The sequence below is a fragment of the Xylona heveae genome (assembly GCF_001619985.1).
Source record: "Xylona heveae TC161 unplaced genomic scaffold L228scaffold_7, whole genome shotgun sequence".
NCBI classification, from domain to species: Eukaryota; Fungi; Ascomycota; class Xylonomycetes; order Xylonales; family Xylonaceae; genus Xylona; species Xylona heveae.
Window position 1 is genome coordinate 661696 of NW_017264199.1, and position 22216 is coordinate 683911.

At 48.8% G+C, this 22216-nt stretch overlaps 7 protein-coding genes across 7 annotated transcripts; 4 read left to right on the forward strand and 3 right to left on the reverse strand.

Moving 5' to 3' along the window:
- Positions 1-492: 492 nt before the first annotated feature.
- Positions 493-1870, forward strand: L228DRAFT_283828 (hypothetical protein; the record flags this gene model as incomplete). The annotated part of the gene is made up of 1 exon (XM_018336150.1): positions 493-1870. Exon 1 carries the CDS (start codon positions 524-526, stop codon positions 1868-1870), a length of 1347 nt encoding a protein of 448 aa, XP_018187249.1. The 5' UTR covers positions 493-523.
- Positions 1863-2813, reverse strand: L228DRAFT_248419 (Isochorismatase hydrolase). Its single transcript, XM_018332846.1, has 2 exons — positions 2303-2813; positions 1863-2251 (listed from the first exon to the last, which is right to left on the reverse strand). The coding sequence occupies exons 1-2, from the start codon at positions 2723-2725 to the stop codon at positions 2045-2047; spliced, it is 630 nt and encodes a 209-aa protein (XP_018187250.1). The 5' UTR covers positions 2726-2813; the 3' UTR covers positions 1863-2044.
- A 144-nt stretch (positions 2814-2957) lies between these two features.
- L228DRAFT_261838 (MFS general substrate transporter) lies at positions 2958-4964 on the forward strand. The gene is made up of 2 exons (XM_018334368.1): positions 2958-3245; positions 3303-4964. Exons 1-2 carry the CDS (start codon positions 3077-3079, stop codon positions 4718-4720), a joined length of 1587 nt encoding a protein of 528 aa, XP_018187251.1. The 5' UTR covers positions 2958-3076; the 3' UTR covers positions 4721-4964.
- A 301-nt stretch (positions 4965-5265) lies between these two features.
- L228DRAFT_248421 (pyridoxine) lies at positions 5266-6512 on the forward strand. The gene is made up of 2 exons (XM_018332847.1): positions 5266-5680; positions 5738-6512. The coding sequence occupies exons 1-2, from the start codon at positions 5418-5420 to the stop codon at positions 6315-6317; spliced, it is 843 nt and encodes a 280-aa protein (XP_018187252.1). The 5' UTR covers positions 5266-5417; the 3' UTR covers positions 6318-6512.
- L228DRAFT_283832 (small subunit of nuclear cap-binding protein complex) lies at positions 6412-7352 on the reverse strand (the record flags this gene model as incomplete). Its single annotated transcript, XM_018336151.1, has 5 exons — positions 6412-6703; positions 6762-6953; positions 7010-7054; positions 7109-7215; positions 7287-7352. The coding sequence occupies 5 exons, from the start codon at positions 7350-7352 to the stop codon at positions 6571-6573; spliced, it is 543 nt and encodes a 180-aa protein (XP_018187253.1). The 3' UTR covers positions 6412-6570.
- A 128-nt stretch (positions 7353-7480) lies between these two features.
- Positions 7481-11175, forward strand: L228DRAFT_261841 (hypothetical protein). Its single transcript, XM_018334369.1, has 5 exons — positions 7481-8089; positions 8146-9201; positions 9261-10385; positions 10471-10634; positions 10736-11175. The coding sequence occupies exons 1-5, from the start codon at positions 7730-7732 to the stop codon at positions 10794-10796; spliced, it is 2766 nt and encodes a 921-aa protein (XP_018187254.1). The 5' UTR covers positions 7481-7729; the 3' UTR covers positions 10797-11175.
- A 6902-nt stretch (positions 11176-18077) lies between these two features.
- On the reverse strand, positions 18078-18311 carry L228DRAFT_197597 (Homeodomain-like protein; the record flags this gene model as incomplete). Its single annotated transcript, XM_018329613.1, has 2 exons — positions 18078-18116; positions 18180-18311. Coding segments are annotated over 2 exons (171 nt in total), but the record flags the coding sequence as incomplete, so codon positions are not given.
- Between the last annotated feature and the right edge of the window lie 3905 nt (positions 18312-22216).

Consider the following 22216-nt stretch of genomic DNA (forward strand, 5'->3'; position numbering starts at 1 on the left):
ATACCTAGGTAGGTAGGTATTGAAAAAGCAGGGCTCTTACTCTGTATCATGTAGGAATATATACCCCCCGAGATATTACTGATTTCCTCTGTCTCCAAGCCAGATCACGCTGAGTCAACATGAGCTTCTCCCTTTTCCTTCGGGCAAGCACTACAATGCAGTTAAACGAGGCAGAAGCAGCTTGTAAGCGTATGAATGAATACGAAAATCACTATTGCCATCCGATACGTCGAAATGCACTGGACCGAGATCTGTTCTTGTTTCTCATATCTTGCCACATGCCTTGACATTTTTTACGTACATTGTCTGGGGAAAGCAATGGCATCGGCACCGGTAAATAGCAGCACAGGCTAACCTAGAGACAAGAGGAGCTGACTCAGCATGAAATTGCTCTTGAGTTGCCTTTGAGAATATCAAAGGCGCCTTGCAGAACACCATCGACATTCAACATTCGGCTCCCGCTGGATCAAGATGCAGGACTTTCTCGCCACCGGACCATCAATGCAGGCTCTCTAACATCGTCATGAAGGCGGGGAGGTACGCCACATCCCGGCAAAAGGCTTGCCAGCACTGTTCGAATGCCAAGGCAAAATGTGATCGCAGAGCAGGACGCTGTGCCCGATGTGCCAACCGAGGCCTGCCTTGCTCTTTTCTCCGGGCTGTACCATCTGGAGGCTCTGACCGTGATATGGGTGACAACAGCGTAGCAGGATTGACTAGTCCCGTTTCTATATCCAACCTTCTCTCCCCATCCGAAGGTCTGCTTCTGAGTCCTGGGCTTCCAAGTCCAGAGGGGGACTTGTCTGCCGAAACAGACATGCGGAGATCAATTGTTGGATCGACACAGTCTATGCCTGGCAATAGTTCGCCCAACTATGCTTCGACGATTTTCACTGCAAATCACGTGGTAAAGGATTTAGAACCGAATACCACAGACCGCGAGTCCCAGAACCTGGAGACTCTTGATTTCTCGCGCCTGGAGCTCCTTTGCCCCATCAATGTCGACGATATCAGCAACCGCTGGCTGCATACTTACGTGCCCGTTCCCGGACAGAAGGTCAAAGCATACACCCCTGCTACCGCGACTTTCATCTATCGGATGCTGAAGTCGTATGCAGCTCTCACCGTACACGGTCGCGGTGTTCCGCCATTTGTGCATTCTTTGCAGATGATGGAAAAATCATCAAAGCTCCCACTTTCAAATTGCCTGAGTTTGGTTCATATCTGCGAGAAGCCATTGCCAGGTAGCGAAGACGTCGCCGCAAACGTACTGCAAAGAGAAATGACCAGTCTCTACGAGCAGCATGGGACGTATGATGATATGACTCTGCTCGGAGCATTTCAAGCATATCTGATTTACTCCATGGTCTTGTTCTTCAATCTTAGCCAAGGTTCAAATCCATTCCTCCGGCAAGCGATGATAAACCTCCAAGATCTTGCATGCTCAAGTAGCCGTCGGGGACTCGTTTGTACAGCGGAGCAACAGCGAACCCGTCCGAGATGGGAAACGTGGATCGTCGCTGAAGCAAAACGCCGGACGCTCTACGTAATGTACCTATTTGACAGCGTGCTCTCAGCTCAAGACGGTCTTCCGACCTTTCTTGGCACGGAACTAGAAGGGTTGCCTGCTTCAGCTAACAAGACTTTATGGAGGGCAGAGACGCGACGCGAATGGGAAATGGCGTATAATATCCACCTAGCGGACTGGTTGGAAGAAGGCCTTCGAATTGACGAACTTTGGCCGATTCCTGCAGACCTGGATGAAGCTGGCGTCCTCAAAAGACGCAGCAGGGTGGACCTGTGGCTAGAAAACGTGGATGAATTTGGAACAATGCTCTACGCGGTCACTTGCTGTACTCATGGTGGTTGATCTACTTGTTATAACTATTAATGTGCATCAAGAAGTCTTAATTTCATCTATCTCGAGTATAACAGTTCAACCAATCTCAGGGAACTCCTGGAGATAGAAACATTTCTTTTGTCATTTTGTCAGCGTCTTCCAAAAAAATTCTCTTTAAAAGGACCGCTTTGACTGACGGACTATCTAAGATCGTTTCAGAGCCTGCAAGGCCTCCTCTATGGAGATTGTTTTCAACTTCATGATTGGCAAAAGAGCCTCAAGCGTGAATTTCGAAAGCTCTGGAGTCATCGGCGACTGCAACACGTTGTCCGAGATGACATAAATATTATAATCTAAATCGTACAATCGATAAATTGTACTCAATATGACGCCGGATATGCTCAAACCGGACTGTGATAGTTCTTGTTAGCTTAGCTCGCCTGAGAGACACTAGTGGCATACTAGAATAACAGTGTCGATGTTCTGTGCCTTTAAGATTTGCTCCAGAGCATTACCTGCACCGGCGTAAAATCTTGTCTTCTGCAGGACAATATCTTTCTCATCGACGGTAAAATTGGAAGCTATCTGCACTCCAGGGGAGCCAGTGGTCAAGGAACCGAAGCCTTGGAGGAGCTTGGTGAACGGAGCGCCTTTTGCAAGCTCGGGCTGTCCGTGGTGGAAGGACAGACTCGTAAAGATGGTGAGGGGTCGTGGATCCTTCTCGTGAACCGCATCATTCCAGCGAGAACAGTTCGAGATAAATGATTGTCCCTCGGTAGTGTTCTTGACTGCATCGATCAGGACTGCCATCCAGTCCAAGTTGAGGATAGCATAGTTCTTGCCAAAGGTCAAGGCACCTTCGGGAGATTGTTGTGCTACTACCATTGATATTGGCAGGATCCACAGAAAGGACAGGAAGATGTTAGTTATTGAATATAACATCTTCGTCCAGCTTTAAAATACAAATTAAATTTGGTAAAAACTACTAACATATGACATATTGTGGGGATGTAAGCTCAACTCCGGCGCCCCGGAACTCCCGGGCTGCACTGCCACGTCGAGCGAGCCACTAACTAGTGGCTGGAATCTCCGGATCTCAGGCCTCAACTCCGGAGACATTCTACATACCTTCGAAATTTCCCACGAACACATTAAATATAAAATGCTTCGTAGGCTTCTCCATAGTCATCCGGAGGCCGGACTCCGTATTGCTCATCATCACCTACCGAGATAAACATGAGCGCCGGTCAAAAGCCCGAGGAAACTCCGGTCGCTGTTCCAAGCACATTGTCATCATCACCACCATCACCAACGGCAATATCACCGGCTGCAGAAGAACCATACAGCATCTTCGATAAGCGACAGAAGGCTCTTATTATTGTCATCGTTTCGACTGCTGCAACTTGTGAGTAAAAATTCCCCAGTGGTCATGCTGCTCTTGACAAGCTCATAATGGAACTAGTCTCCGGGTTCGCATCAAACATATATTTTCCCGCTCTTCCAACTATTGCCAAGAACCTAAATGTTTCAGTGGAGCTTGTCAATCTCACAGTAACGTCATACCTTATTTTCCAGGGTCTAGCTCCCAGTCTCTGGGGGCCTGTATCCGATGCTGAAGGACGCCGAGTTGCGTATTGCTGTACTTTTCTCGTATTTGTTGGCGCATGCATTGGCCTAGCAGAGACGAAGAATTATGCGACTCTAATAGTGCTAAGATGCCTTCAAAGTACTGGCAGCGCAAGCACCATCGCAATTGGGTCCGGTGTCATCGGAGACATCACCACTCGCGCTGAGCGCGGAGGCTTCATGGGGATCTTTCAGGCCGGATTGCTCGTGCCAGTTGCTGTTGGCCCAATTATTGGAGGTGCTCTAGCAGGATCTCTGGGATGGAGGTCGATCTTCTGGTTCTTGACGATCTACAGTGCCGCCTTTCTGCTTGTATTGATCCTGGTCCTCCCCGAAACACTAAGGTCACTTGTTGCAAACGGAAGCCGAACGCCATCAAATCCAATCACCAGCTACCCTCTAACCATTTACCAAAAAGTTACAAAGGTCAAGTGGCACCCTAATGCACCTTCCCCACAGCTTGCAGCGAGAAAACGCATTGACCTTCTCGGACCATTCCGTATCCTCACCAGCAAGTTCGCAGCTCCCATCATCGTCTTTCTCGCCGTCTACTACGCGGTCTGGCAAATGAGCATCACCGCCATGTCTTCACTTTTCGAAACTCGCTATGGGCTGAGTGAAATTCAAATCGGCCTGACTTTCATTGCCAACGGCGTCGGGTCCATGATAGGCACACTGGTCACGGGCAAAATTCTCAACATTGACTACCAACGCGTCAAGGCCAAATATGAGGCTCGAACAAGGCAAGCCGACGCCGAGATGAGCGACAATCAAGGCAATTCCACGGGCAACTCGGAAGACGACTTTCCGATTGAAAGAGCACGCCTTCGACTCGTCCCTATTTTTTCTCTCATTCAGTGTCTTTCCATCATCCTCTTTGGCTGGACCATTCAATATCCCGATCATGTTCATATCGCCGTCCCCATTGTGTCTACTTTCATCACGGGCTGGACTGCTGTCTCCACACAGTCGGTTATCATGACTTACCTCGTCGATATCTTCTCCGATAGGAGCGCGGGCGCCAGTGCAAGTTTGAATCTCGCCAGATGTCTCTTCGCCGCTGGTGGCACAAGTTTCGTGATGCCTATGGTAAATGGCATTGGAGTTGGGTTGGCATTTACTGTCTGTGTCATTGTTCAAGCAGTCGCTTTGTTAGGTGTTGTCGTACAATGGAAATTTTCTCCGGGATGGAGAAAAGCGGCGGCAGAGAAGGAGAGACAGAAGGCCGAGAACGCGGCCGACCTGTCGCATTAAGCCGCCCAATATGACTGATCGGAGCACAAAGTAAGATGCTCTTCACATTGTATTACTACTAATATCGCGGTACAGATTTGTATTTTATCATTCATGGCGAAGAAGGTCAATAGCTTTTGGGTAAGCTATAAATGTGATTTAGAAAAATCCGGTCCTCTGGCTGTAAATATATGATTTAAAGGTAGGATTGTTATACTCTAGACTCAATACTTCTTCTATCACGTTCTGCTGTAAGTTGTAGGGTTTGATATTCAATATGTAATTAATACGATACATGAAAAGTCTAGCTTCATATGTCCAAAAATTTATCTCATGTCAAGATTAATGCAACTACCGAATCAGATTTGGGACCAGCTACGGTGATGCCGTCACTGAGCTCTGACAGGTCGTTGCTGCTTGATTAGGTTAGACCGAGGACGAGCATGGTTATCAGTGACTTATCTGATTTCCCGCGGACAAGTTCGGGCAAATCTGTCACCCTCCGCTCCCCGGGCCGGCCATGTTCCCTTTTCTGAGTCACTAAACTAACTTTATCTCGTTATCCCAAAACTTTACTCGTACACACCCTTTGCCACCCCGCCATATCCTCTTTTGACAAATCTAATTGTTGGAAATTTCCGGCTGCATCCTCTATTTGAAGGACCTTTTTATCGAAACCGACAATCGGTCAAGGCATTGGGGAAACCGCATAAAGATAATGACTCAAGACCAATTCGCCATCACCGTCGGTGTGCTCGCCCTCCAGGGTGCGTTCAGCGAGCATTTACAACTTTTGCGACAGGCAGCGACCGTGAAGCGCCTGAGTGCGCTACCAGATGTCAAATGGACTTTTATCGAAGTGCGCACGCCCGAACAATTGGCGCTGTGTGACGGCCTGATCATCCCTGGTGGAGAGAGTACGACCATGTCTCTTGTTGCTGCGCGATCCAATCTTTTGGAGCCATTGAGAGAGTTTGTCAAGTAAGCACATTCGACTTTGAATTTCTCCTGATTGATATACTGACAGCCGGTGTCCAGAGTCCACCGAAAACCCGTATGGGGTACTTGTGCCGGGCTGATCCTTCTGGCCGAGTCGGCAAATCGAACCAAGAAAGGCGGCCAAGAGCTCATTGGAGGTTTAGACGTTCGAGTGAACCGGAACCACTTTGGCCGACAAGTCGAAAGTTTCGAAGCCAACCTTGACCTTCCTTTTCTCCGCTCCGAAGAGCGCGAAGATTTCGATACGAACCGTGTGCCGTTCAAGAGCGTCTTCATCCGCGCGCCGGTCGTTGAGATGATTCTTCCTGCCTACGAGGGCGTCCAAGTCGAGGAGGAAGCCAAGGACGAGACAGTAGTCGCACCGTCGCGGAAGCCTGACAGCGAAGAAGCAAAGAAGGCTATTGGCGCTCCCGTGGAAGTTATGGCGACTTTGCCCGGCCGCAGTGCCGCGCTTCCTAACAAGGTGGCAACGGCTCACACAGAGGACAAAGTCGGCGACATCATCGCCGTTCGTCAGGCAAATGTTTTCGGCACTAGTTTCCATCCTGAGCTCACAGGTGACTCGAGGATACACGTCTGGTGGCTGGACCAGGTCCGGGCTGCTGTAGGTGCGATCTGATCCGCAAGCACTTGCCAACCGATACTGTAAGATAGCTTTCATTGCATCGTTGTGGAGTTTTGGGGCGGGTTTGTCGATACCATTTAGAGGCATCATGTCGGCAGATAGACGTGGTTATAGAACTTTTTTATGTGGTATATAAGATACAAGACACCAATACATATGTTAAGAAGCCCGCTATTCATGGGGCATGAAATGGTCCATCCCACCCAAAACGCCATCATGGGAGCATTATGTCTTGCCCTTTCCAGGATCAACGGTCCTTTCCATACTGCTCCTCCTCCTCGTCCCGAAGACGCTCCTGGTAAGAGCGTCCAAAGCCTCCTCGCCCAGGATCATATTCGTCTCGATATTCGTCACGGACCTGACCGCCAGATTTTCCTCGTCTTTGCACATGTCAGTAGATATATCCCCCCAAAAAAGGTATCAGACGGCGCATCTCACCCATATTGTCTACCCTCCTGAAAGCCAGGGTCCAGGTCGGTTCGGATAATCCGCTCATCGAGCTTTGTACCTCCAACATATTTCATGCAATCTAGCGCATCCTCATGCGTATAGTATTCGACGAAGCAAAACCCGCAGGGAGTTTTTGTGAATCTGTCCAAGCCCATAACCAAGCGCTTGATCTCGCCGCATCTAATTCAGTGTAAGATGATCATCCTTAGGAAGGGCATCTCCGTCAAAAGACCTACTTTGAGAAAAGCTCATGAATTTGCTCCTCGGTCGTGTAGAAAGAGCTGCGTTCATTAGAACCCGTGCAATCTTTACATTATTCGTTCAATAGCACATACAGGTTGCCCACGTAGAGGGTTGTCGCATCTTTCAGAGGATCATCTTGCTCCTCTGGACTTTTCTCGCGGTCTTCAACTCCCTCACGCTCGAACTTTCTTCTTCGGTTCTATATGAACGGACGCTGTTAGAGGAATGCGCCAATGGTGGTTGCAATTGGAAAGACAGGGCAGTGCTCACCCGGCCGTTGAAGTAAGAGCTGGGCTTATCGAGCCGCTCAACTGTGGTGCGAGTGAGGGGATTCATAGCGTTCAAGTGACAGATATGTCAGGGAGAGCTGATTGCAGAGTTGACGACGATTGTTTTCTTTTTTATTGACTTGAGCTTTTGACCACCAGTTCTTGTTGTCGATGGTCATCGGTAATTGTTTGTCCCGTTGGCGCAAGCGAGACTGTAAAGTTAAGGCGGCACGGACCAACGACCGAAAGCAAAGAGAGTGAGAAGCTTCCCCAAGAAATTCCCCCAAACATCGCTTTCTTTTCCACCAGCCACGTCCGAACCTCTTCCTTCGCCTCTGGCTTTCTGTTAACGCTAATTTTCAGGGAGGTTTCAATCTGAAAGCCAGTGTTGCGGGGAGAGACCCAATTCATTTTACGAGCTGAGCTTCCTGGCCGTCGCACATTATGCCTAGAATCCTCAGCTACACGCCGTCATGGCTATTGAGACCGTCCCCCGGGTTCGACGTCTTCGCAGGCTCTCCCAAGCGCGATATCCTGCCATCAAAGACGCCGAGTCAGTCAAGTCCGAGCAAAGATGCTCCCTCAAAGGATGGTTACCTTGGTCCCGCGCGCAATCTGGCGCATAGGGGAACGGAAGTCTTTGTTGTGGTGGACAATCAGATCCGATGGGCGGGTTTGTCCCTGCTCAAGGTCAACTGGAAAGAACAGGAAGAGAGAAAAGAATTCAGAAAATTGGGAGGGAGCAGAGATATTTCAAGTCCAGACGAAGAAGCCTCTGACGCGTCGGACATCGGCTCATACCGGGTTCGTTCCTTTGGACATTTCTTGAAGTAGTTTATTTTGAATACTAAGTGTTATAGGTACTGAAAGTCCCCGTCACCGAAAAGATTAGACAGCTCGTCCCTTCACCTCAGGGCGACTACCTTGCCATTCTTACCTCTCATACCGTTCACATTGCGATTCTTCCGGACTCTTCACATCTGGGCCAACCTGACTCCGGACCTATCCGCTTGAAGACTCACACGCTCGGCCCCACTGCCCATGTTCTGTCCCAATCGCCCGTTGTATCGGCATTATGGCACCCTCTTGGTGTTGCTGGCAGTACGTTGGTGACTGTTACTGCAGAGGCGGTCGTTCGGGTTTGGGAACTCAACCGCGACAACAGGTGGTCGTTCGATAGCCCGACGCTGGCGGTGGATCTGAAGAAATTGGCAAATGCAACTACGGCCGAAGCTGATACGGCGCCATCGACGCTCGGATCTAATAAAGGATTTTCTCCCGACTCGTTTGAAATGGAGGTTGCTTCTGCGTGTTTCGGCGGGACCGGACTGGATGAGGAGCATGGGTGGGCTTCAATGACTTTGTGGGTCGCAATGCGAGAGGGTGATGTATACGCGCTTTGTCCCTTGTTACCAAGCAAATGGCAGAGCACTTCGACTCTGATCCCGTCGCTGTCAACCTCGGTCATGACCAAAGCTGCTTCACAGCAAAGCGAACAAGAAGTTTCGGAATTAGATCGTGTCGATTGCGAGTACCAATTCCGTTGGTTCTCAGATATTGACAACCAGGAGCCTCTTCTTGTTCCTGGCAGGTCAGAGTTTGTCCCGCCCTTGACGGTCTACAGCCGACCCTCCCATCCCGGCCCTGTTCCGAGACTGCAAGGCCCTTTTCAGATTGAGGCTATGCCGGAAGATGAGGGCCCAGAGGAAGTGGACGAGCTGCTGACGGACATTTGCGTCGCAGGCGCAAAGGTAGACGTTGACGAGCTCATGATTGGAGAAGAATGGGAATCCCAGCTAGGAGATTTTGCCGACGGAGGTCTTTCTGCCGGCATAGTCTGTACATTGGCGAATACAGGACGAGTCCGCATCCTTCTTGACTTGAACGGAGTGGAAGCAAGTTGGTTGCCTCATGGAGTAAGTCTGATCGAACCCTCAAGCATCATTGCATTCAACTGTTAACACACGCCCAATAGAAGAGCCTTGGCTATCTAGAGCAAATGGACTCTCTACCGAGCCTCCTGCACTTTGACTCTCTCAATGTTATGAAGCCTAGTGATATCCGGGAATCTACATGGCCACTTTTCACAGCCGATACGCGGTCCCGATATTCATTCTTTATCACGCACGGTAATGGCATTAGTTATATGTCTCTCACTACATGGGTGGAAGCACTGGAAGCCGAACTCGCCAACAGCACAGAAACAGGTGCAACTTTTCGTCTTGAGCGGCTGGCTGAAAGTTTCAAGACTCTCAGCGAGAACGTGATGCATTTCTCCCGCGAACAAGATCCGGTCAGCGGCAAACAGTCACCCGACCTTTTTAAATGCATTGTCCTTCAGGATTCGGATCTTGGTTACTTCCTCCTCACGCTTGCCGGCGAGCGACCTCAAGCCTTGACATTTGACGTTCCTGACCTGGAAACCTTGCTTCATGATGACGATGGCGCGATCGAGAATTTTGAACCTAGTTCCAAACCAATCATCCAAAGCCAACCTCGGCCAGCGTACCAGCCACCCGAGTACCTGTGGCTACAATCTGCCATGCCAAAATTCCTCGACGAGCACGTGCATGACCGGCACCGACGCGCCTTGAAGGAAGAAATCCGTCTCTCAACCGCAACTCTTGATCTTATGACGCAAGCCCACCGTGTGCTCAGCCGCGAGACATACCAACTAGGACTCGCCGCTGCGGACTTGTTCCGCCGGTGTGAACGTCTACGAGAGGATTTCAGGGACCAAATTCGTCGCGCCAACGAGGTCGCCAACCGTATCGAAGAAGTCACTGGCGAAGATGCAGATGCGTACGACAATAATGAAGGAGAGGAAGAAGAGCAATCACTCACCGCAGACGCAAAGGTCGAGAAGAGACTTGCTGCCGCAAGAGCCCGCCAGGACGAGCTGCTTGCCCGCCATGAAGCCCTACGGAGAAAGGTTGCCAAGCTGGGCGGCCGCGAACTGAGTGACAAAGAGCAGGCGTGGGGGCGAGAGATCCAGAGACTGAAGTCGTCTGTACTCGGGCCCTCCGAGGCAAATGGTAGTCGTCCGGCCGAGCGCTCGCCGCGATCGAGAGCTGGTGCCTTGTGGAAGCGCTACGAAGAGGTGAGTACAGTGGTCTTGCGCGGTGATGCAATTCCTATATCTACGCGCGGATGGATACTGATTTAATGTCTTCCTTTTCGTCTAGGTCAAGAATCTCGCAGACGACCTCGTGAGCGAGGCGAAAGAGTTGGGCGAACCTGCACCCGCACAAGACAACAGCCAATCGCAACCTGAAAATATCAATTACCGCGTGCCTTCGGACGTGCGTAAAGCCAAGATGGCCCAGGTCATGAATTTATTAGAACGAGAGTGAGTTTTATTTCCCCCCTTCATTCACTTTTCTTTTTCCTTTTTTATTATCTTGTATCGAAATGCAATGTCGAGATGCCACCACTAACACATTCATCCAGAACCGCATTGGTCGAAGCAACGAGATCACGCCTCGAACGCCTCAGCGGACTCGGGTCTTGATTTGTTTTACTTTATTCCAGCTTCTTCTACTATTCCACTTTTTCTGCAATTCCATTTCTTTTATTTTATCTTATTTTATTTTTATTGATCGGTACGCCGTACGTCATGTATGAGCCTATGAAGCGAAGGGCGAAATGTATATCATGTTTCTTTACACGTTTCTCCAGACAATTTATTCCACTTGTCATCAGACTACCAATTTTTCTCCTTGCTTCCATTTCCTTCCTTATATTCTTCTCTTCTTTTTGTTGAAGTGTATCCAGCGCATATTAGCAACCTGCGGTTTGCGGTACAGCGCTAGCATCGTCGCAGCATCCGCACCAGCATCTGTAGCATCAATGATTCAAACCCGTCACAATTCCGGCTGAGCTTTAGAAGACATCAGAAAGCAAACTTGCTGTTTGCCTGCAATGAATGTTTAATTGTCAATTGTCAATTTGTTCGTATATATACTCAAAGTAAACCAACGTCCGGAAATTTTAATGCATCTAGACTTGGTATATCCCCCCTTTCGTGTTTATTTTAGTTTTTATTTTTATTTTTATTTTTGGTTTTTCTCTTCTCTATTTGTAGTACTAGCAGCCATTCAATACATGTAGCCTGTAGATTTTGTAGTAGTATACTGCATAGTATCAAGGATTCAAGGCAAGTACACTAAATAATAAATACTCTAGTTCAGTGGTTAAGCCCTTAAAAGGCTTAATTTAAATTGATGTATACTCTCGACTCTCGACTGCTCTTTCAAGAATCAAGATCATTAAGCAGCAAGCCCTTATACACGTAAAGGTAGTTGGTTTCTATAATCCTATCTATTGCTTAGCAAGTTAACCTGTCCAATCTACTCAGCCTGTCTAGTCTGTAGCTTGTAGCTTGTAGCTTGTAGCACAGCTTACTTTCTATTCACGTTTGAACTCTGAACTTCAAACTTTTAAATTTTTATATACCTTAGTTACTTTAGTTTTGCTTCAGACTTCCTTCAGTATTTACTTCCATGGTAGATACTTCTCGTAACATATATAATAGAAGACTATGAGTTGTCGAGTCTACAAGTAAAAAAATAATAATAATAAGAATAAGAATAAGAATAAGAATAAGGGAAATAAAAGTAAATATAAAATACAAGAGAAAAGAAAAGAAAAGAACAGAACAGGAAGGAGAATTAAAGAAAACAAAACAAAAAAGATAAACGAAAATAAAAAATAAATATGGAAATAAATATGGGGGAAAAAAAAAATCTAAAAAATCTAAAAACTACAGTCAATCGCCCACAGTCCCACAGTCCCACAGTCCCACAGTCCCACAGTCCCACAGTCCCACTGTGTTTCAACTGTCAACTTTCTATGTAAGTCTGTGACGCGCCCATTGAATCATTTTCAGAAATTCAGATAGACCAATTTGCAAATTACACTGCGGCCCGCTGGACACGGTACACTGCACACCGTTGGTCTTTTTGGTCATTTAGTAATCTGTAAGACCACAACTTTGAAGTTTGAAAGTTTGAAGGAAACCCAGGTAACTAGGTTACTAGACCCCAGGGTAGCATGTAGCACCGTAGGACAGTAGGACCGTAGGGATTCTATGACTGGATGTAGACACCATACGCTACACCCGCCCGGTCCTGGAGTTTGGTGTTGGTCCTTGGAGGCAAAAAGATGCAATAAACACCTCTAGGCAAAAGACCAATAAACACCTCTAAGCAAAAGACCAACAAACACACAGTACACTAAAATTTACATTGTTGCACAGTGCACAGTGCACAGTCTACTGCCAGTTGCACATTCATTAATTACCTTATTCAGCAATGCCTTTGAATACCTTGGTCCTTTGGTTGTATATTCATCAAAGTGTTAATAACTTAACTCCTGCGTTGTCATGCAGGCACAGAGTAACAATGTAATATTGGTTGATACGGCCATACGACTTGATTGGATAAGGTTGACAGTCATGGACAGTCTGGACAATTTGGGCAGTCGTACGGTGTACCGCTGCAGCCTGTAAGCTACTCATACCATTAACGTATTTCCCAAGCGACCCGATCGGCCAAGCGACCTGATCGGTACAAACTCCATACAAAATATGATAATTTTACAATATTATATCTCCACAACGAATGGGTATTTTGGCTTATAATTTCATATGCAGGGGTTTAATATCAGAAGATACTCATCAGAGAGAAATTATAATTGATAAGCTGTCCTTGAATGAATAAAAAGTACTTCAACTTTCTTCCTACCAAATTTCCATTGTACCATGTAGTATAATGGAAACCATTGAAGTATGGCACGTCTAAGTGAATATCCTACCTATAAATGGTCTATGGTATTCACATTCCTAATATCTAGCCAATATAACTTATGGTTGTTGAAATATTTGAGTCGATTGTTCTATAGAATTACAAGGCGATCGGTCCGCTTGGGCGATCGGGTCGCTTGGGAAATACGTTATACGGACTACGACATACATTGGATGCAATAGACAAGGTATCTTGCATGAGTCCATGACACTATCAATACGACTGTATACATCTATATACTTTGTACTCTAATCCAGAAATGCTACGAGCCTACGGTATCAGCACGACGTGTAAGCAGGCATGATTCATGACAGCAGCGCAATTTAGTACAGAATTTAAGAAAGCACAGTCGCAAAGTATGGACCAAATGTCAGAAGGGGCAGACAGGCGATGAGCCGGACAACCGGACAGTCAGATCTCGGGCGAGGTCGGACGGGCCATCAATTGGGCCGGGCTTCGGAAGAGTGTCAGAAGCAGAGTAATACCCATGCAGGACAAGGCATGGGCGAAAACGAGAATTTTCTTGATCCTTGCAACAAAGGCAATGATTCGTCCCGCTCGCTGACAATTTGGGCGAAAATAAATGACACGATTGCCTTTTCTCACGGCATTTTTTTCAATTTCCCATCATGCTTACTGCACAATGACGTGCTGGCATGCCTGCATACATGACTGGGCAGCCCTGGAGACAGCTCGTAAAGAGTAAGCTGGCTGGTCTCGAGGAGCTCGTCCAAATGTACCTGAGTTGACAGCTTTGGTCGTACAGTACAAAGTACTAGTTCATCGTAGTATGGTCACTGCAACGCAGCATCAGTGTTGGTAATTGACTTGGACGACAAGAACGACCGTGCTGTGGATCGCCGACATGGAAAATCATGGAAGATGTTCCAAAAATAATATCCATCACGGGCAAAGAAGAAAGAACAAGAAAAAATTACCAGGAAGAAGAGATCCAGTAAAACGAAGCGAGGAATAATCCTTGTCTGTGACAATTTCCGTGTCGTAGGGCGCGGCACAGCCGGCCAGAACAGGCCAAACAAATGCTCAGGTAGAAAGGGAGAGAATCACATTTTGCAAAACAAATTGACAGGCAGCCCGTTATTAAGAGGCGCCGAGCAACTGGCCGACAACGCCGAGGGCTGTCCGAGGCCAAAGTAGGCGAGCGATTTAGGTGAGCAATCCAGTCAAATGATCTTTGTGGCAGATAGCCGGCAAGGTCCTAATCCAAGGTCTGAGGCCGAGATATGAGCCCGTTGATTATTGTTCAATCATGTCTTGAACAAGCTCCAGGTAAATTCCAGAGTTTCATTTCACCGACGACTTTGCTCCACTGTTTTTTCGGCATTTCGTGCGGCAAGGAAATGTCAAAGTGGCTGGGTCAATTCGAACGAGCAGAGTACACGGTACTTTTGTAAGAGTTACAAGTACGTATACTTTCGTAATGCAAACTCCTTTCCTGAGACGGAGAAGCCAAGCCTCGTTGACAGGGGACCTAAAGCTGCTAGGGGGCCGGTTGGCCTCGTGGGAGTCTGCAGGGATTAATTAATGGCAGAAAAGAAGAGCAAGGAAGAGAAAAGTGTTTGGGGACCCCCTGGTTAAAGTTGATTGATTACCCGAGGCTTGCGCGCGCCGCCAGTTGAAACCGTGCTCGGATACAACTTGAATCCGAACCAGCCGAGAGTAGTGCGCTAATGACAGGAGAGCGGACAGGGGTATGACGGTAAAGTCTGCAGTCGAGACCCGCCTTTCAGCTGTCAAATATTCAAGGATCAGGAAAAAATCAGCACGTCTTCATTTGTCTGCGGGCCGCCGTCGGATATACCTTGTTGACGATATCGGCCCTCCCAAAACTTCGCAAGGGCGGTTCGTATCAACTTTTTCCGAAACAACTCACAAAGCCACATTTAATTCCGTGGCAAAAAAAAAAAAAAATAAAAAAAAAAATCAAAAACTTGAAAAGCCGCATTTGATACTTACCGATTTTCTCCCATCGTCTTATCCATTTAGATTCAGGAGTCCTCTCCGCAGTCCCTCTCACAGGGCCAAAGACCAAGGTAGAGTTCACGCCCAAAGCTTCGTTCGCACTGTCAGCTGGATCCGGTGATGGCCAGGATTGGCGAGGGGCAGCCCCTCAAGGATAAAGTTCCGAATGACAGCTGCGCCCCTGCGCAACCCCCCGGTCGTGTTGAGTTTTTCGTTTTGATTTTCGCGGCTTGGCGATGACTAGGTTCTTGACCAGGAGGTCCTGGGTCCCAGGAGGCTTTGTGATCGATCGCTGGTGAATAAATGGACCATTTAGCTGCGCCAATGCCCAAAATCTCCAACGCCCAGAAGCTCGGTTCCTGCTAGGTTTCGTTTTTTGATTGCTCTGGCGCATCAAAGATGCTGTCTGCCTGCATCATCTGACCGCCCGTTTCCTCAACGGCGCCATCTCGTTCCGGCGTGAGCTATAAAGGCAAAACATCAACATTGATCGCATCTTCTGTAGTGTAGATAATAGGTCACTTTTAATAATAATAATTATAAATCATAACAATGGAGAAAATTTCACGTAACTGGACCCCAACCAGAGTTCGTCCGTCAAGCTGCAGTGGAAGCTCCGTTAAAGGAAAGCGCCTCACTCCCTGTCATTGGGCGAACATTGTTCCGCCCCTCTCCACCCTTGTCAGTATCCTTGAAGCTGGTGTCGGATAAGACCGATACTCCGTTGAGCTTGGACGTCGATCTGCCTTATCGACTTGGGGTTCTATTGGCTTGTCGCTGCGACCTCCGTGGTCATAGCCGGAATCCGAGAATTCCCCGTTCCGTGGGTCCGAAGCACTGGAACAAGGGCATTTCATGGGGGCCTTATGATACTCGTAAAAGATGCCAATATACATAGACGATTGATTCGACAAAAAAAGAAAGACGAAGCCGTCGCCCTTGCAAGGAGCTTTGTAAGATTAGTCAATAGTCATAGTGTCATGCTAAAGGTGATGTGATTCAAAGGGTGTTCAGAAATGACTGGTTACTAAACCGTTGAATGACAAGCCCACCCTGCCAAGGTCAGCAACGAGCAAAACCTTAGTCATATAAGCCAAAGCAACTGAAAGTAGTACTGAGCGGGAACAAAAGAAAACCTCAGTCACATACGGGAGACGAGATGTCATGTCAACGGGCCCCGTCCGCAGCAGCCAATGTATCCATTTCTTTCTTACTTTTGTGCATTTCACCCTTGTCCAGTGTTGAGGTTGGTCAAAAGTCAAAAAAGGTCAAGAGTTGCCGCCTTCAGCACACAACCACCCCGGGTGAGAGAGCCCCACCGCGCTTACCCCAGAACGGACGACACGGCAACCACTTGCACCACGGTCTCTCCGTAGACTCACTGAGGCCGCGCAAACTGCACGCATCTGGCCCTGGTAAATGCGTTTAGATGGGAGAGAACCGGTAAGCAATCGGAGCAAGCGGATCACTGCCATTCCACCCAAGGGAGAAAGGAAATCAAAAGGGAAAATCAAACACCGCATTGTTGGCTTGTTTCATCGTTCCTGATTCGCACATTGATGCATTTACTTTGCCAAAAGTTTTAGCTACTGTTTCACTTACGTCTTCCACGTTGTGTCCCGTGGTCGCAGAAGAGGCCTTACGCACGAGAGGTGAGCAAGATTGTCCGCCAAGTGACGTGGGGCCTCCCCCGCCATCCTTTCGACCTAGTCTTGGTTGAGCAACTCAGGGTACGATGTCGAGGGGGCCAAGAATCGCGCCTACGAGACACCCGAACCTGGGTAGGACCGACGCCCCGATGTTTAGTCCGGCGTCAATTCTCAATGGCCTGTTGAGTTGCTATCGCCAAACCCTGAGGGTGGGAGCTCCGGGTGGAGACGGGTCAAGTCAGCGCTGACAGGTCGGATGCCAGGGGAGCATGGTGAAAATGGTGACGACGAAGTGCCAGCGGGACGTGAAAGCAACCAAGGAAAGAGAAAGGGAGAGAGAATAAACCCCCGCATCAGCGCTCAGCTTACCAAGCCCTAGATGAACGCCTCCCGGTCGGAATTGCAAGGTCTAGCCATTGGCTGCATGTGAAAGGTGCTGAAAACATAGTTCTTCCGGAATAGAGCATCCGATTATGCTTGAGTGTGCCTTGCAATTACCAAAACGACCTCATCACTATTGGCTGCGATTCTTGTCCTTGAGCGAATTCATTAATGGAAAAACACAAAATGTCTCTATTTCGACTGCCGCTTTTCAAAGCATAACTGGAACTGACCACATTGTCCAGGCTCGATTGTCGCAATGTGGACAAAATTGGAGTAAATAGACACTTTTTCATAAGCCTTGTTGATGTTACCTGATACGCCTATACCGCTTTGTTTTCAAAAAGATTTCGTAAGCTATGTCTCCGGTTCCCTTTTTGCTTTGGTGAGAAGAACCAATTCCGTCAAAAAAATATTGCAAGGAAACCACTGTCAAACCTGCGCAACGCCACTGACAGCTGCCCAACTGTCATATTTTCCAATCCGCGTAAGCCGTAATATCAGAACTCCATTGAGCATTGGCTCAACGTGCTCTGTGAATAAGACTATTAAAGTAAATAGAAGAAGCAAAAAGCTTTGAAAAGAAAATGGAGAACGCAATACATTTGGCCACAGCTCAAACATTCTCAAAACAAGCAAGACGCAACACGCTTTGCTTTCGCGCCAAATCCTCCCTGCACCAGGCCATCAAACATAGGTTTGAATTTAAAAACCCGAAGCTATCAAAAATCTTCTAGAAACAGGTATTCGCAAATCGATTTTTTGGAAAATCTAGTCAAAGGTCATTGTGAGGTTGCCCTCTGGTGATCTAGGATCGAAAATTGTGCACGCCGCGCATATGCGCGCGACAAATGGTCTTCGAAGAGGGAAAACAAGACCGGCGTCGGTGGCGGGTTTGAAGTTAGAGGTGCAAAAATGTCATTCTCAATAGCTTCTTCCCTCGTTTTCCGCCCGTGCAGCGTCTTTGAGGCCTGGTAATTGGCGGCGCCGAGCATTGATAAACCAGTTGCTCACCTGTTTGAGGAGATTAGCATTATAAACTATAAAAGACGAAACTTAAATCAAGGGTCTTCCAACCTGGCTCATCGTTAGGCCTGTCCTCTGCATGAGTTCTTGCTTTTCTTCCTCGCTTGGGTAGGGGTGGGAAAGATGTTCATGAAACCACGATCGAAGAAGATCCGTCACCTGCTTGGGAAGGTTGCCCCGCCTTCTACGCCCACGATTTTCGCCGTGCATGCCCAGCGATTCATAATTGACATGCTGACCATGAAACGACGGTCGATCAAGCCCCATTGATCCATGACTCGAATACGAGAGGCGCCGTTGAGAAGAATAATCTTGTTGATAGTAGGGCGAGATTTGAGACACAGGAGACAGAGGCTCGAAATTACGGCCGGCTGGCGGATACGTTCGGCACTGGTCGTATCGGGAATCGTAGGTTGATGGTCGAGACCTCGAGAAATAATCCGAGGACGATGCAGAGCTATTGCTGAATAAAGAGGGCAACGGGCCACGGTGTAGATGCCCGTCCTCATGGTACGTCATTCCGGGTGAGGTCGAGCAATCATCAGATGCTGAATGGATTGGACTTGGTTTGCTCCCATCTCCCAGTGATGCAGACGACCCAGCAGATGCTAGGCTTATTCGTCTCGCAGATCGTTCAGAGCTATGAAACTCGTGAGGCCGCTTGGATGAGCTCGACAGATGCGGGAGCTTGAGTTCAAAGCGCACATCGGCAGGCCGGGGCCCATGGGAAGCGACATCATAACTGGAGCTCGAGCTGGCCGAGTGATGTGGAAAACTGAGTGTGGTCGGAGATGTGTTCAACGAAGAAGGCGTCGAATGCTGACTCGGTCCAGTCGGAGACAAGGGTAGTCGCTGGCTAAAAGCTTGACCAATGCTGCTGGATAATGGGGGAAGCTTGTCATGGATTTGTGGCACGACCTGGGTACCAGGAAAATGGTCAATGCCAAATTCTAGCAAAACATTGGATATGATTGATCGAACATACCTCTCCGATTGGGGGTAGGACATGGTCCTTGGGAATATGCGGCTTCATAGTCCCAGAGATGGCCATTTTTTCTAGTTCCTCGTCTTCCGGGGGCGTGTGCTGCATTCTCTGAATTGGAATTGCTCGTTCCTTATACTCAGAAAAAGAGCTTGGCAGAGCAGGGACTGATAAAGAAGTCTGGATGCTTCGACGTCTATTAGCACTGGCATCCAAATCTTGTAAACACAGCCGGCAGGTTAGACACGAGAGACGCAAGCGATGGCTCTTGCAACGATATTGAAGAATGGGGCACTCGAAGAGAAGAGTAATCGAACACTAGGATAAGGTTGGGAGCTGCCCAGGCAGATGAAGGATTGGTCTGGGCGTCCGTCAACGCCTCGTCTCGGCTTCCAGCACTTCCCAGCTGCGTTAAGGTGAAGGAGAGATTTAGGCTTGCTCTGAGAGGGAGGCACCAATCATAAAACCACCCTCAAACGGCTACTTCGTCTCCTCGTCTCGACGATAAACGGGTCAGTGAGCACCGACAAGAGAAGGAGCGAAGCCCGTTGGGGTCTTTGCAGTTTTGAAGTGGGCGAGGATGGAGCGAGAGCAGCAAGTGCGTGCACCATGCGGCGGGCCCAGACTGAATTTCTCCACCGCCAGAGTGTGAATTTAAACGGGCCAAAAGGGTAGTAGTTTCGATGAAGAGAAGTGACAAAGGACGGTGAAGCAATGTATTGAACGCATTCAGGGAAGATGGGTAGCTTCGCGACCAACAAAATGGGAACGGGTTCAAGCAGGGAACCGCATCTACCCAGTCGAGAGGACGCCTTGGGGACACCGGCCAAGTCGAGGATGCAGCACCAAGGGGAAAAGCACATGCAACGGCCCGCTTACTTACCAATTGGGTCAAATGGAATCGAAGATTCTTCACAACAAATCTGACAAACCACAGACTGGTGACAAGCCAGGCCCAATGAAGGCGTCAAGGACGCCGGGGCAAGTGGCAGCAGGCTCCGGAGCGGGCATAGACTGCGCGGAGAGGTGAGGAAGCAACCCTACGGAGAGGGTCTATTGCGCGCGGCGTGCTCGCTGGTGGGAGGAGAGAGATGTCGAAGGCGGTGGATGGTAAGAAAGACGTAAACTTCAAAGGTTCAAGTCTTCTTCTCTTCACGAGGTGGGCGATCGAGACAAGTTTTAAGGTCCGGGGCCTGCCAGAAGATGATCGACCTTAAGGTACGTTCGTGGCCGTTAGGCTGAGGCTGCCAATCAGCCGGCTGGCGCCGCCAACACCATCTCAGACACGGCGCTCCACCAGTGCGGCCACGCAAAAGGGGAGGGGGGGGGGTTCAAAAGACGCATGAGTCCAAGTCAGAAAAGAGCCTAAAGCTTCATGTCGGAGGGGTCTAAAGCAAGACCCTCGAAAAGGCAAGGACGGGGGGGTGTTTGCGCTCTGGCGGGAGGGGTGTTAAGAGATGCCCGATGCCGAGAAGGGAATCCTCAGCTATTCGGAGAGAGGGATAGAGCCGTCTAGGATGAGAGACTTATCTAGACTTCCCTTGGACAGTTGGGGAGGTCCAGGACCATGGAAGCGTCATCGGGGATCGGATGACGGACGCAGCATTAGTTAGGTCGATTGAGAGGATCGAATTAGGGCGTTGCCTGTGGCTGTGGGGCGAGGGGGGGTGGGAAAGAGAGGAAAGGGGATCGAAGGAGGGAAAAAGGGTACCATAACACAGTTGCGTGGTAGGGCGAGAGAGAGGAATAGTGAAGGATTTAGTTAGAAGCAGGCAGTTTTTCGTTAGTGTAGTAGTGGAGTGCAAGTAAGCGTGTCGGCGTGGGATAGAGAAGAAACGACTAATAGTCTTGGGTCATCGAGTGCGGCGACTTGGGGGAAGAAAGTTTCCGCATGGAAAAGTCATCACCGTGGTTGGAAGTAGTGGTGGCAGCCAGTGCTCGTAATCGAGCTTGCTGAGTCCGAATTGTTTCCAATCACAGCCAGCCCATGAAGAAATCAATTTACAGTAACTACCTACCTACCTTATGTCGCACCCACCTTGGCATCCTTCGCAGTGAAATTGGTCTTTCCTCTATCCAACTTACCCCGATTGCCTTCCCTTGTGCCGCTCGTTCTCTTTCAACCTTACCTACCTTAGGTACCTGGGTAGTTAAGCGTTAGATGGTACCTCTGGATGTTTCTGCATTACAACCCTCGCCCCTCTATACCGATTTCCTATTACTGCTAACTTTAGACCGATTTCCAAATCAGCGCTCCCCTACATGGCCTAAGACTTTTCGAGAAATTGCAGGGTACGAAATCAGCATCAGGCATTCTTCCTCTCTGCGTACACTCGGCAAGGACGATGCCATTGGCATTGAACGCATTTCAAATGGTGGCAGATACCTACGACCATGGAAGTGCCAAGTACGCCCTACACGCGGCTTTTTCTACAGTATTCTAACGGCTGTAATCGCAACTGAATGTGAGGTCGATGGAGCCAGAGAGATTTCATGGTATCAGAACCACCACAACAAGAGGAATGTGAAAGAGCATTCTGTAGGGTGGTCATCTCCTCGAACATCATACTTTCAATTGATTTTGTACCCTGGTTTTGCTATCTTTAAGCCATGGCAATATCTGCCACGCGGGTGAGGAATTCATCGATGGATCCTGAGAAGACAGACACACTCGAAGACGTGTCTGTGTGTGTGCGTGTGACGACTTTGCTTGAGCTCCATGTTCCACTGGCAATTGACAGGCAGCTGCCGCAGGTCCCCCTGCTTGCATGCCCCTTTCTGGGCTCTTGTCGACTCACGAGCAGAATAAAAAGCGGGTGTTAACCAAAGTAAGGTACGGGCTACGGCTTCTACGTAGCTTAAACAAAAGGGATTTCTCTCAGTCTAGGTAGGTACAGTAGTAGGTACGGCAGGTGCGTTGAACGCTTTGGGAGCTGCCTGGTTGCGGGATCGGCGGGCTGTAGGGTCGAAAGCAGCCGAACCCGCAGTGGGACAAGGTTTCGCGCCATCGACTCCTTAGCTGCACGGTCCAAAAGTACTCGCCCCACCGGTCTACGGTACTTTCGGCAGCTGCCAGCTCGCCACACACAGCCCTGTGTCGCTCCGA